The sequence below is a fragment of the Chelonoidis abingdonii genome, chromosome 17 (assembly GCF_003597395.2).
Source record: "Chelonoidis abingdonii isolate Lonesome George chromosome 17, CheloAbing_2.0, whole genome shotgun sequence".
NCBI lineage: Eukaryota > Metazoa > Chordata > Testudines > Testudinidae > Chelonoidis > Chelonoidis abingdonii.
This window is the reverse complement of record NC_133785.1, coordinates 32,626,237-32,641,800: the sequence shown is the minus strand read 5'-3', so window position 1 is coordinate 32,641,800 and position 15,564 is coordinate 32,626,237. Positions and strand designations below refer to the sequence as shown.

Sequence of the window (15,564 nt, the reverse complement as noted above, 5' to 3'; positions counted from 1 at the left end):
AGTCCACCGGGGCCCTGACCTCGACAGCTAGATACTACTGCAATATAAATGTTAAATGCTTTTAAAAATCTGTTTATATTTCAGATCTTCCAATTATCTTCCCTTTACCTCTGTATAAAGCAGAACATAAATGAAGTACTAGAACAGAGCTATTCTCCTGGTGTGCTTAGGATAAGGGTGGTCTTTTCAGTATGTACCGGAAAAGGGCCTTTCCTATCATGGTCCAACAGGAAACAAACCCATTTAAAACACCATTGTTTTATTTCCTTCAATCTTGAACTTATTTCCCCTACTTAGATACAGCTTCTGCTTTAGTCAAAGGGCAAACTCCCATTAACTTTAATATGCACAGCATCTCAGTGGCCAAAATGCAACCTTTTTATTTTCAAAAGCCATTCTAATTACTGCAGGGTAGGGCTGGATTTTGAGGAAGGCAACTGCCTGGGTTGCTGGGCTTAGGGGGCACCAGGTTTCGGGTGCTGTTTTTGTTGCTAGTGACAAAAAAGAAAATAGAATATTGCTACCAAAGAAATGGCGGAAAACTTAAGAGTTGAGCCTGTCAGGAGACCAGTTGGTTACAAGGACAGAGATAAAGTGATGGGAAGCTTAGAAGAAAAATTCAAGAGGAAGGTTTTCTGCTTGCTTGTTGACACTGCTCAAGTGTCCATCAAAGAAAGGTTTGGACAAATAAAGCACCATAAAAAGACCTAGGGTTTTTTGTATGACCTTAGTAAGCTACCGGCAGACAGGAAAACACTCGAACAATTGTGTGGATCTTCACCGGAGGCTGACGCATGGGGAATGTTTGGATGTCAATGATAAAGACCTCAGTGTTGAATTGGACAACATCTGTTACATTTTTCAATGTGAGAAGCGCTCTCCACTCCATGTTCTCCCATTGATTCACGATGCAGAGCTGAAGGCCACTTTTCCTAATGTGTGCATAGCTTTGGGGATTCTGCTCACACTGCCATTCACAATAGCAAGTGGTGAGCACAACTTTTCGAAACGTGGGCTAATTAAAACATATCTGTGGTTGACGATGGCCGAGAGAATGACATCACTTGCTATTTTATTGCTGGAAAATGCCATTGGCCAGTCTTCGGATCTCTCTGATACTGTGCTTCAGTTTGGAAGGGCAAAGGCGAGAAAAGGGACTTTTGGAACGAAAGGACTAGGGTTAACATTCCAAGTCACCTACAGTAACATTATTTTATACTAGTCCACCCAATGTTGGTGCACACTTCAATGTACTGATGTTAGTACATTTCAGGTTATTCTTAAAAAAGTTTCTATAAGTTTAGAGGAAACAAAATTCCCACAGGAGCTGAGCCCCTCAAATCTTTTAAATATAAATCATTGCAAGAGCCCTGTGAGGTAAGAAAGTGCTATCATCCCCATTTTACAGATGAGGTACTGAGGCAAAACCGTTGATTTGTTCAAGGTCACACGGGAAATCTGTGGCACCACAGGGAACCGAATCCAGCTCCCCCAAGTCACAGGCTAGCACCCTAACCACCGGACCATCTCTCTCCCCATCTCTATTCAGCAAAACACTTAAGCACAAATATCAGTCCCAATAATTTTAATAAGCTATTTTGATAGATATTTTACATTTACAGCCTAAAGGGAAGTTAGTCAAAACCCTGCATTATCTTAATCCTAGAACAGCATTAAAATTCAGAACTACATTTGGTAAGCCATCCTATTGTGCCTAGATATTGGTGCACAAACAAAAATTGCAAGACCTACCAGTGTTCTGAAACCCTGGTTCAATTCAATGTTCATTTTTTGAGGGCTGCTTATTTAAATTACCTAAGACTTTTTCTTTGCAGGCTGCCATGTTGATATTTGCAAAGAATCACCTATCTTCAATTAGTTTTCAGTCTTCAGTCATTATAGAAAACTAGGAACACACTATTAGCTTCAATTTTTATTTTACCCAGCCCCTTTTTTATACAGGTTATTTACATTATTTTACAATCAGAATTCAAATGTTTGATTTTCATAGTATATTAATCCATTTTCGGTCTTATATTCAAGATAGTTGTAGCCCTTTACAAAACATACATAACCGTAATAAAAACAAACAAACAGTCTCATAACAGGACAAATTAACTTTTCTGTAGTGAAAATAAAAATTGTTACACATATACAGGTAGATAGCATTTGGAACATCTACTCTGGTTCTTCATTAAGGATGCAATGCAATGCTCATTAAAGTAAATGAGTGTTGGACTGAACCTTAATTTCTCCCTACTAAACCACCATGGGTTTAATCCGAAGTCAATAGGAGTCTTTCCATTGCCTTCGGTGGGCTACAGGACAGGCCCCATTTGAAAAATGTACTTCGAGCAAGTCTTGAAATGGCAAGGTTTCTTCACACTCATATAGTACTTATTACTGGAGACTAACAGATACAGACAAAATAGTTATTCTTTGGGTAATATTTTGATTACTTTGAATAGAAGTTAGACCTTTCTCAAATCTTTTTATAATCTCTTTTCCCAAAAAATATTTCTCAGACAGACAATCTCAACAACAGCATTGCATCTAAGGAACATTGGCATATTAAAATGTTTTAAAGAAACAACTGTAACAATGTTTCACCCAAGATGATTAAAACAAAGACCTTTTAAAATGTAGTGGTGAAAGGTAAAATTTTCACCATGTATGTTATTTACTTTTTATGTTTCACAAGGCTTTGATGATTAAAGTATATTAGACTGTTCCATTTTCTAATTTTACTGCACTATTATAGCAAATGGTTTCACTGCAGGAGAATGGCTGAATGCAAGCAAAAAGCCATCTTTTCACTGAAATCAAAATATTTATAAAATCTGTCAAGTTTGTAAAACAAATTCTGGGCCTGAAATACATGACATATCACTTTATAGCTAAAACCAACGAAGAAACAGTGAGTGTAGAACATACATTACTTTTTCCCATTTATTCAAGCTCTTCATTACTGAAAAGAACATATGAAAAATATTTGCCGTTATTAGTGAATAGAGCAGTTGCTATATCTGCTCTTTTGACTGAAAATTACCCTCTCATATTTTAAGCATGGAATGTTCTCTTAGAAAAGCACCTGCAATCATATGTGAAATAAAAATACCAAGCTAGATGCATCTCTCTCAGGAGTAGTCCTTGACTTGTCTATTAAGAATAAATCACTATTAATTGATCTTCATTTTTAGATACTTATTCATTCTTTTTACTAGATGAGTGTTGTCTCATTTGTAATGGGAAACTGCTATATGAAAACAATTCTTAACTGGTGCCCTAAACTAAGTTTAATTCTACTAGAACATTGGTTCCATTACAAATGGCTCAATTTTTAAATATTTACACCTCAGAATTTAAAATGATTCAACTAACCCGCAGATGATTCACCTTCTGCAAAATAAGCTTAGATAAAATTTTTAGTCTACATTTTGTATTTACCAGCAATTGAATGTCATTTTAAGAAAGCAAAATCTTAGTTTGTCTTTCAGTATAAGAACTATTAGTTTCCAAGATGAAATAAACTATAAGGATTCACTACCCACAAGAATACAAGTTCCTTTATTTGACCAAAACAGCTATTTTAAATTGTTTAAAAGTTACCATAACAGATGCAGGCCTTTATAACGTTTAGCATCCTTACAATTCTCTATTGCTTTATTAGAATCCTCTGAATATTTCACCCTAAACCTTGCTGCTAACATTGGAGATTTTTTGCTGCAGTGCAAATCTCCAGAGATGTTATCTGTTTGAAAGTGTAAATTGCACCAGTGCAATCGTCGTTTTATACATGTGTAGCTACATCAGTGCAGAAATACTTAATGCAGGCAGACTCTGAGAAGGAAAGCCCTACTACAGAAGTATCTCTCTAAAAGAGGCTGATTCCTCAGGGCTTGTCTACACTTAGCACTTCAGTGAAGATGCAACCTATGCCAACAGGAGGGATTTTCCCGTCACGTCGGTAATCCACTTCCCCAAGAGGCAGTAGCTATGTCAAGAAGCCCTCCCATCGACATAGCACTGTCTACACAGGGAGCTAGATCAGTATAACTGTGTCGCTCAGAGGTATGGATTTTCCACACCCCTAAGTGACGTAGTTATAACCAATATAAGTTTCTAGTGTAGACCAAGCCTCAGTCAAATCTCCATGTCCCATTAAGTCCAACCAATGCTAAGCTGTAACACATTAGGGACTATTCTCTGACACTTAATATGCATTTGTAACTTAACAGGAAGAGAGAGAAATCTCTGAGATTGCAGGCAGTGTTATGATAAGCAGTGAATTTCATATGCAGCATAGTTCACACTATAAGTATCGCTGCTACAAATCTGAGATGCAATGAACTATTTGCTGTCTGGAATGCAAACAGGAAGAAGGCAAGCTAATTCTCAGCACTCCCAAGGGTCTGATTCAGAAGTTCCCTCTGACACATGACCCCAAATGTAGCTCTTCGTACAGTAAGCTATGTAGATGTTATCTGATTCCTAGCCAATGCCTGTCCTAAATGGGAAATGGGAGATCTTTTCTAACAACTTCAGGCTATCTTAAAAATACTACTTTTAAAAATATATAAAGATAGACCAAGAATGGCTACAGAAGAGCAGCAGCAAATGTTGTGTGTCAAGAGAATTTTATATATCTGTTTTTGTTGGGGTTTTGTTGTTAAATAGTACTGTTAAAAAGCAGGACCCAAAACTACAAGAACCAAAAGAACTGTCTTGCTTATTGCAGTTGAAGTTAGTTCCATTTAGAGTTACAGGCTAAATGGCCCCATTATGCTTCAGGAATGCAGCACAAAGAGTATTCAAGATGGAGCAGTAGGTTAAAGAACAAGAGTAGTAGTCTTGAGTCAATCTCCTTGCTTTGGGGAGTGAAGATAAAAGATGTTATATGAAGATAAAATTTTGTCTATGAACATGAAATTGTTACTCTTGTATGTTCAAGATCTCCAAAGTACAAATCAGAAATTTTCACTAAGTAAAAAAAGCTAAGCCTGAAATAGCTACCCGCTTTAGTTTCATACTGCAAGTCACTGCTATTTACAGTCATGTTAAAAAAATATTATTTGTACTATCAAATTATAGAAAAAATGTTGATATGAAAAAAATCATCCAACATAAACTCTGATCTGTACCCATAAAAGTGTGTAAAACAGTAATCTGAAAATTATCAGGGGCTGTTCTAATAAAGCCTCATGCTACAGTATCATTACACCTTCCAGTGCTGTATGATTAGGTAATATTACATGAGTCAAATAATCTCTGTGCTACTGTCTGTACATAAAGGTCCACCTTTTGGTTGAACTTAAATAAAGAGAAGGATGGTTTTATTTAAACACATTTTAAATAATGCACAAATAATTTAACTGCCAACAGTACTAAACACTGTTAAAGTGTAATGATTTTTCCCCCCCACAAAAGAACTCTACAATATAATCCCATTTTTATAGTACATTTTTTTTTTACAAGGCATTTGAATTCTGCATTTACATAAACACCACTTTTTACAGTTTAAAGTCATTGTCGGAAAGTTACGGTTTCCGCAGAAATTAGTTGTGTCTTTGTTTTAAAAGTTCATCTATTTGAGTCTTGTACATATTTTTCACATCTTCAAGATCCAGCCGAAGCTCTTCGGCCTCTTCTGCTTTCTCTCCATACATCTGAAGAATAGTATTGTATCTTTGATCCAAATCCTAGAACAACATGGGCTTTTGGTTATTTGGCTATTTCTCCAATTTAAAAGCAATGCCACATATTTGTTTTCATTATTTGTCTAAACACATTGCCTATAGTGCTCTAAGTATTAAAAAAAACTGAAAAAAGTTAAACTAATGCTAACCCATATAAACACATACTGCATTGTGTCCTGAATATTGCTAAATGTGTGCTCTTGGGAACCGTGAAAGGAAGCAAATTCCAAAGGCAGGATTTTTAACTACAAAGAGCAATAGCATAAATCTTCAAATCAGTTTCAGCTGCTGTGGTAGGGTATAGGATGAGTGCGTAAAATTTTCATAAATGACTCTAGCTTTAATGCCCAAGTCTCTATAGAAAATAGGCACTTTTTGCAAGTTTTCCCTGATATATCAGATAACAGGCCCCAGACTGCTAAGGGTTTTACAGAAGACCACCAAGATCTTGAAATATAACTGAAGGCTTAAACACAGAGGTTGGCTGCTCATAGCATTCCATTCAGCGGGTGGGCAGCTGTAGTTTCTATATGAATTTCAAAGTAAAATAATCTGGAAAGGTCCACAAATTATCATCTAATGAAAGGGCATCTACTTCATGACTCAGGTCACTTTATATTATAATATTCAATTTTAACTCTCTTTCACACCCCAGATTTTACAAGCACTTGTACACATAAAAGCCTAAAACAGTTTCAGAAGCATTTTTCCTTCATTTTTGCATAGTACAAAGCAGTCTGAAAACTGTGCAATTGTTAATGTTCATAACTTAAGATGAGTCAAGGAGAGAACATTCAGCAAACCATCACTAGATTTTGTTGTAGGAAGACGCTTAGAGTCAAACACTTTCTGGTTTGAAAATTTAACATGCCGCACATATAAAAAAGAATAATTTTCCAGAATGAGATAACTTCAATTCAAAAGATTTGCATGTGTTATTCCTCTTTTTAAAAAAAAAAGACCCAAGAAGTTAAGTAATAAGAGTGGATTAAAATCTGCAATATTTATTTTATTAATTCCACCAGTATCAAACCTTTTCTGTGATAGGCTATGTTTTGCTAAACTCACAAGAACTGGAGTATTCTATATGCTAGCTCTCAAGGCTTCCAATTCACTCAAAAATTATGAGCTCCAGGCCAGATGTTTGGAATGCTCTGAGCACAAAAATATGCACACCTAATTTTTGTATACAATTATGCGTACAATTATGGCAACTATGTGTGCAAGTGACTATGTGTCTATGAAGTGGTCATTCACACATGCAGTTACACAAATAATGTGGCATATTTTAGTATTCCTGACAGTGGGCATAATTCTGAAAATATGATTCTCTCTGCAGCTCACAATTCCTGACTCTTAACACAGATTCTGTTATAGGTATGCACACTCACAGAACTGTATGTATGTTTTACAAGCATAACAATTTGAAAATCAATTTGGGAAGTAACTGATAATTGCCATGCAATATAGCAAAGCCTGCTGACAAAACCCATCCATCTCTAAGCTGCATCCTATAAAGTTACAAAACAATTTTTGTTTTACTGTAAAAAGAGCACTTAATTTTCAAGTCTAAAATTGTATTCCTTTGAGTTATTTTTCCACTGCCTAACTTAATAATTCAGTGTACATTTTGTGATTCTTACCACATTTTCAACTTTAAGGAAAAAAGCGATTTTGAATTAAGTATCACTATGGGCACCTACAGGGTTACATATCTATTTATGAATGATTAATTTAGTAAAAAGTTTTCATAAATCACTTGTCAATCTCTCACCTGATTTATATAAATGAAAGCCACCTACCCTTAGCTGTGCACGTAGTTTTGGTATCTCCTTCACCTTTTCTTCAAATTCATCATTTTGATTTGTTAATTTAACCAGCTCTTCTGCCATTATTGATCGAGTTCTTTCAAGGTTTCCAATTTCCAGCTAAGGTAACAGGCATTTAACAGTTATTAGAACTTTGTGCTGAGAGTGACCTACTGAGTTACTAATTTTGTTTTTCATTTAAAAAAAAAAAAAATCAGAATGATTGATCTTGGAAGTCAATTTATTATACAGACCAGTGATACTCAACCTCAAATGGTTCAGGAACCAAAACAGCGATCAACATTACCCAAAACAGATATAGTGCTGCAAAGAGCCATAGGAGACACATTAAAGATCTGCTTGCAGCTCGCAAGCCTCAGTCTGAGTATCACTGATATAGACAGTACCAAGTGGATGTCAGATTTATAAAGAAAGAAAATAATATAGTATAGATAGGACAGTATTTGCTGTGGGGTAAGGTGTCAATTTAAAGAGCTCTTTCATACATAAAAATTGAAGCTCAAGGTTAATTTGCTAAACTGAGTGCATACATATTAAACATGGAAAAACACATTATTCAAGTTTAAGACAGGTTTACAATGACACACAACTACATGTTTAAGTGGTTTCTTTATTTTCCAACCTGCATGTCACAAGTTCACATCAGTATTCCTTACACTTAAACTACAGTTAAGTCTTAGGGATTTTCACTCCCAGATCAGTAGAAACGAGAAGCAATCAAACCAGGTGAACAGAGATAGGGGGAGGAATTTTGATATACTGCCTTTAAAGCATCTTCAATTAAGTACCCTATGAAACAGCATTCAACAAACTCCTCACCTTTTTCTTCACCCTTCCCTGGAACCCTGATCAATGTTGAGATAGCCAGGTAGAGTCTACTTGATCCACCTCATCCAAAACCTAGTTAATGAATGCTTATCTCTTGTGATGGCCCATCATGACTTTAACAGAACTGCCCGGGGGATGGATGGAGAGAAGTGTCCCTACATCAGCGCAAGACAAAACCATTGTTTGCACATCCAGACCCTACATAGCTATCAGTAAAATAAACTTTGTAAAACAAAGCCAGTAAAGTAAGATCACATTCATCTTTCTACTTATGACACACACAATAAACTCAAAGTGATTTTCACAGTACCTGTAGGTGAGAAATCTCTCCTTCCTTCAGTTTTAACTGCGACTGCAGGTTTTCAATTATACTTGACCCTGCTCCCATCCTTACAGCATCATAAAGATTGCTCCCACTTGTAGACATTGACCCAAATGAATGATCATGAGGATCATCCTACAAATAAAAAGTTAACCAACCGTAAGATCGGACACAGAGACTTTAGCACTAGAAGCAAGAGCCTACTGATTCAATATGAACAGCAAACGAAGATCATCATCATTAGAGTCAAAAGTTTCAATGCTTCAAATATATTCCTTCCAAACAAAAGCTCATTTTGAACAGCTAAACAAAGTTTAAGATAACTCCTTATTTGCTTGCTGTCATTTGGCTAGCATAGATCTCTATATTCTCACAGATAAATTCATCAGAAGCAACAGCATTTTCACAGATTGCATCAAGACAGTGGCAGTGTTACATGGGTGAGTGGTGCACTAAAACTAGAATCACTGGATTAACAGTCAACTTTAGATATCGTGTCCAATTATTTTATAAAGCACCTTGGAATGAATTACACAAATAGTACCTTAAGTTTATATTCTCCATATTACTGTTCTACATTTTTTTTAATGTACTCTCAGGCACCCTCTTTCAAATGCTATGCAAACCTAGACATTTCGTACATATGTTTAAGAAATCAGAATAGCTGAAATCACTTTTTTCAATGCAGTTATTAGCTAGACAAAATTAACATGCCAATAAAACTATTTGAAGACACCAACATGATTCATTGCAAACACACACACGGTAGCAAAATGGTTGATCAAAAAACATCAACTGATAAATGATACATTTTACCTGGGAGAGGAAGGATGGCTGAAGCCCTGCCATATCAACTCCACTTATAGAGCTTGAGCGTGACAGTGTTGGAGTACTCGAAACAGTTTCCATTGCTGATGAGGTAAATGACTTACGCTCCTTTGAAAAATACAACAGCTAATTAAGAGAAAGTGAATACAAGGAACAAAGACTGTTGAGGAAGAGGATGATGATAAACAGACCTTTTCGCATATAAGGGGGTCTCCTTTTTCACTCCCAAATGTATAGCACAAATTCATTTTTTCTGTTTATTAATTGAAGTTTAAACAGTGACGTGGATTTAACAGAATCACTAGTACATCTAGCCTAAGTTCAGCTCCTTAGGAAAGCCTAAGGAAATGGTGGGAAACCTGCGGCCTGTCAAGGTAATCCGCTGGCGGGCCACGGGACAGTTTGTTTACACCAGCCCGCAGCTTCCATTGGCTGGAAACAGCGAACCATGCCACTGGGAGCTGCGGGCGGCCATGCCTGCAGATGGTCAATGTAAACGAACTGTCCTGCGGCCTGCCAGCAGATTACTCTGACGGGCTGCAGGTTTCCCACCATTGCCTTAGCCTTTCCTGACTATGCAGAAACAGAAGTTACTACCTACTGCATAGGGAAGTGTTTTTTCAGTAGCTACACTGCATAATGCTGACCTAAGACCACAAAAGTATGTGAGTCCTAGAGACAATTAAGAGTTTTGCTGAGCTCATGTGCCTCACAGGAATGACAGCCTGAACAAAAAGGTAGGTTCTTCCCTGGATGAAGGACAGAGAAGAGATTTTTTAAAAAGTGTTACAATGCCCAAATTCAGGATCTCTGAGGCTAAACTCTGTTACTGATGAGTTTTTCTAAATAGGCTGATGTCCTCTGCAGTCAGCAACTGAAGACATGCTGGCTTCAGAAGGATGAAGTAAATAGCTTTGAACAGGACTTTGATTTCAGAACTGCAGCAACTAGGAGATTAACAGTGAGGACAGAGCTGTGTTAGAATACTAACTGCTGACTGGTAGTGACTGATGGGCATTTGGTAACCTATGCTAAACAAAGTGGAGTCCGGGCCTATAGACCAGTATCCATACCACACAGACACATCGCAACTGGAATTAACCAGCACCTTGCTGGTAGTCTAAGCAGACGTAAGAGTTTTTCAGTGTCCCCAGACACTGAATGTCATGCCCCTCAAGGTAAGGACAAAGGCACACTGGTGCAACAGTGTGGATCAACCTATGCTACCACTGTCCATGTTTCATTTATCCCGTGGCTAAGCAGAGGAATTATTCAGGACTGTCAATACAGCATCTTTCACACAAGCACTGAATTCACAGGAAAAGAAAGATGTGGAGAAGTCCCAGATACTTAGTTTCATGGTATTGCCATGCTAGATTCTTGTAATTCTTGTTTGTTGTTTATGAGACATTTTAGCGTTCGAGACTTGCTCGGTCATCCTGTGACCCAATAAGATTTTTAAAATACATGAATAAACATTAAAGCAAATTTCAATACCTTTTCCTTTGCTGTTTCTTGTACAAAAATTGCTTTCTTCTTTTCTTGTTCAACTTTCATTTTCTCCATTTCTAACTGAGTAGCTAACAGCGTCTAGAAGGAGGAAATGTGGATTTTTAATCCCTTGCAAACTTAAAATTTTATGATAAAGCAATTGCAATATCGAATTAACCAATACCTTTTCTTTTTTTGCTTCATCAAGAGTTTTCACATACTCCTCTTTCAGGTTTTCTAATTCAACCTCATACCTATATTGAAAAGAGAGAAAGGTAATGTAATTTTATTAAAGACAATTGTCTCTTCATGTTTCTGTTTTAGGTTCACACAAAGAAAGATAATTTACTGAAACTGACAAAAGCATAATGCACTATATTTGCTTTCTGTACAAATATCAATCTAAACTTAATATCTAACTGCATCAAGAACAGAATTGATCTGTATTACCAAATGGAGAACTACAACTATCTCTCTATGATGTTAGAAAAATACCCTCACACTGACTTGTAAGCAGTATGTGGCTACTTGAATGTTTGCAAATCTTAAGAACCCCTGTTGAACTACTACTTATATTTCCATACAATATCCTCTTAAGCATCGTTAGTTGTGTGCATGCTGCTTTAATATTCTGGATACTTGGTCTATCATTGCATGAACCAGTAACACATTAATCTTAAAGATAAGTTATTGAAAGTTGATTTAACTATTTCTCATACAAAAACAGTGTGAGCATACTACAGAAGTGGGCATATGACTCTTCAAATTAACACAATGAAACCCAGAAGACAAAACTATCCCAGGTGTCAGAATTTCTTAGGACTGGTAGATTGTCTGAGAAGAAACTGCAGTTGCCTAGACAGGATAAAGTCTACTGAAAGATCAACAAAGTATTTTGATCCTCCCAATGTACCACCAGGATGCTGAAAAGGGAATTTCCTGATATGAACAGGAATCACAATGCAAGAAAGCACACCTCCCCCCAGGAACAACCCAGGGGATTAAAAAGGAAACAAACACAGAGTTTGTCAGAGACATAGTTAAGAGGAAGAATTTCACAAGGATAATTCATAGTTAATGTCTCTGCTACTGACTTCAGGTTTGCGTCTACAATAGTTTCTGTGCTGAGGCAGAGGTGGGAGGCCTGGACTGCATGTTGGTGGAAATGCTTCAGGGCAGACGTTCAGAAGGTGGTGGCTGGGAGCCACCAAAAAGCATTAGTCTTCAAAAGGACATGTTTTCTTGTTTTTCTATTATTAAAAGCGGGAATTTGTTTAAGAAAATAGTCGTTGCCACAGTTCAACTTCTTAGCACTTGATAATTATTTGATTTAATTTCTTTTGGGAGATGTTGGATGCTTTCTAACATCCCAATCCTGCAAGCTGCTCTGTGCAGATGGACCCTTAAGCCAGCATGCAGGCGCACGGACTGCAACTGCACAAAGCAGCTTGCAAGAGTAAGGCCAAAGAGAACATCATCATGGGTGGTGTGTGAACTGCTGGCTGGGGGAGGCTAGCCCTCAGCCCCGTCCCTTCTGCATCCCTCCCCCAACCGTAGCAGACCCCAGGCCCAGAGCACTGGGACAGTGGGCGGCATGCGTGGACACAGCCCCAGCCATTGCCAGTACTGACTAGGGGACTGGAGTTCCGCATGCAGAGCGTGGAAAGCAGGAGGGTGAGGGGGCTGGAGGCAAAGCCACATCTGGCTGTTTGGGAAGGCATAGCCTTGCCAAGCCTATGGTACCTGCCACCCATGAACATTATCTAATATTCTTGTCAAAAGCAAATGAAGTAGGTGAGAGTGACTGGTCATGGGTCAGGTGAGAGATTTAAGGCTCAACGCATTAGAAGTGCCATTAGGAACCCTAAGGGTACAACGACAGCCCCAAAGAGCTGAAGTGATCTGAAAATAGTAGGTATCAGACAAACAAAAGGATCTCTGTCTTTGTCTTTCTTCATAAAACCTGTCCAGCAACACCATCAGTATTTTATATGGTTGTTATCAAATTAATACAAAAGAGCAAGTCTTCCTGTTCAAACACAAAAACCTGATTGTTCCTTTCATTTCCACATGAATCTGACTAAAGAAACATGAAAGTCAAGAACTTGACCCAATTCACCTATTGTTTTCATTTTCCAGTTTCTTGAGTCTGGCGCTCTCTGCTTCCAGCTGAGCCTGAAGGCGACTGTTTTCCTGCCTCAAGAGGCTATTCTGTGATTCAGTGGAAGACACTTGGATTTTATTGGAAAGAAGTTCTTCTGTAGCAGCACGTTCTCTCTCAGCTGCTGCTGCCAGGAGGGCTTGAGATTCACCTAATTCCCAAGAAAGAGTAAATACACAATCCATTATAAAAAACAAAACAACTATTAGCTGACTTTTACACCAAAATAGTCAGTCCTCCATAACTAAAGACAATTATATAGGTGTTTAACTGAAATATTTGTCATATTTGCCAAATGTTTTGAAAAATATCTGAATTGAATCTAACACTGTAAAGGTTTATTCTTATACTATTTCCAGGCTTCAATAGAAATGTAGTCTTTTCAACAGCATTCAAAATGTGGTAAGTAATTACATCTTGGCATTAGCCATCAGAAGCACGTAATAGCAGGACTAGTAGATACAACACTGTTTGAGAACTGGTTGGTGGCAGTATGCCTGCCTTCAAACAAGAACATGCAATTAGAGGTAGAGAGGATTGTCGGGCAAGGAGGATTTGAGATTCTAGTCTTAAAGAGTAAATCGTTAAAGGACTGAAACAGTAAGCTCCAGGAAACATTTATATACTCTACCCGTGGCTTTGGACATTTTATTCCATTGTCATTTTGTTCATCCAAGGGGCAATGGTTTTTCATTACACCCTCAACCCAGCTGAAATATATTTGTTTTACAGCCTTGGATAGTGTTACAGTAGATAAGCCCAGGTCACAGAATCCAAAAACCACATCTGACAATTCAAAGTGTTTATCCATTTCCATTCCTGCCCCTCTCCCAGGCCCACAGAGTACTTTTCACTTATATAAATCACTACCACCATACAATCTCAAGTCTTTTACAAATTCAGTAAATCATGCCACACAGCACCCTTGCAACACACCTAAGTATCATCCTATATTACAGATACACATTTGAACCCAGATCTCCCAACTCATAGTCTTAAGCTTTAGACACAAGTCTATGCTCTTCTCATTACATTACTGCCATCTAGTGTCTCCCCCACATTCATACTGTACATTAAAGTCTACAGCTAGACTTACCAAGTCTGTCAGAAAGGTTCTTCTCTAACTTTTCCCATGAGGAGGTTTGTGCTCCCAGTGTTGCTTGTAGATTTTCGATCTGCCGAAGAAGTGGCCTGGTGGCAGATGTAACACTTTGACTCAGTTCTTGGTTCCGATTCTCTGCTTCTTGGAGTCTCTGAATTACGAATTAGTTAAATGTCATTAAACTTTAACACGGCATGACCAGTTCAAATGTTACCACAAAATTCCGCTAAAAATGTAACTACAATCCTTATGTGTTCTACAATAACTACTATTTAAACTGTACCTTTTTTTTTTTTTTTTTTTTTAAGTGAAGTCAGAGGAGAATAATATATCATCAAGAGCTGGAGTGACATCTTTAGACAAGTCATTAGGAAACAGGTCTGGTGTTTAAATTCAAACAGTAGAAGATGATTTAATTGCCAAGAACCCTTTTTCTGATGGTAGTGTTGTGTTAGTATATAACTGGAGTTTCCAGTATGAAGCAGAAGACAAGTCTCATCTAGCAGGCCCTAATTCTGAGCTGACAGCATATTATGGCTTAAATTTTAATAATGCCATTACTTGAGAAGAAAGAGGAGGTCTCCATTGTGGGGCCCAAAAGTTGAAGTTTTGAGTTTTGCCTCTACTAACCACTTCACACCTGAACAGGATCTGCTATCAAGCCCACATTTCCCTCCTGATGCTAACATAGTCATTTGCCAATACTCTCTCCACAGGCCCCAGGAAGATGCCACATTTAGACTAATCTCTGGGCTATTCCTAAAAGGAAAGGATGAAGTAGTAATCCACTCTTCCAAGGAAGGGATTTAAGTGTCCATTTGCTGGAAATTTTACAGCATAATCACAATCTTAATGGCTGAATTTTGCTTCATGCTAAATTTTGCTTCATACTAAAAAGATCCGTCATGCTTAAAAAGCTGGCATAATGGTTTTCAAAGAAATATATTGGCTGAAAATCAAACCACCACCAAAGGTTTTTCCTAACATTTGTTTCTAATGTTCTTCTGCATTAGATGTGGCCGAAAAGGTATGAACCCAAACAACTATCTTGTGGCCTATGAACTTTCAAGTCATTTGAGCATTTTGTAATGTGCTTTTAGAAGTCCCTCCCCCAAACAAACGACTTAGCATAATCCTATGTATGTAGTGTAGTTGTAGCCATATCGGTCCAGACACAAGTTGGGGAGAGATCAATATCTTTTACTGGACCAATTTCTGTTGGTGAGTGACAAGTTTTCGAGCCACACAGAGCCCTTCTTTAGGTGGTAGGGGGAGGCACTCCCAGGGTCACAACAAAATGTAAGCTG

General features: G+C 37.7%; 1 protein-coding gene across 2 annotated transcripts in view; it reads right to left on the bottom strand.

Moving 5' to 3' along the window:
• Nucleotides 1-1,920: 1,920 nt before the first annotated feature.
• TMF1 (TATA element modulatory factor 1) overlaps nt 1,921-15,564 on the bottom strand; it is a 31,811-nt gene continuing 18,167 nt past the window's right edge. The window contains exons 10-17 of one of the 2 annotated variants that reach the window (XM_032772859.2): nt 14,252-14,408; nt 13,114-13,306; nt 11,179-11,248; nt 11,001-11,093; nt 9,492-9,611; nt 8,664-8,810; nt 7,499-7,624; nt 1,921-5,699 (exon numbers count right to left, since the gene is read on the bottom strand). In XM_032772859.2, coding sequence (XP_032628750.1) covers nt 5,556-5,699; nt 7,499-7,624; nt 8,664-8,810; nt 9,492-9,611; nt 11,001-11,093; nt 11,179-11,248; nt 13,114-13,306; nt 14,252-14,408 — 1,050 coding nt within the window. In that variant the 3' untranslated portion in view covers nt 1,921-5,555. The remainder of the gene's footprint in view (nt 5,700-7,498; nt 7,625-8,663; nt 8,811-9,491; nt 9,612-11,000; nt 11,094-11,178; nt 11,249-13,113; nt 13,307-14,251; nt 14,409-15,564) is intronic. The other variant, XM_075073236.1, reaches the window with a different exon arrangement.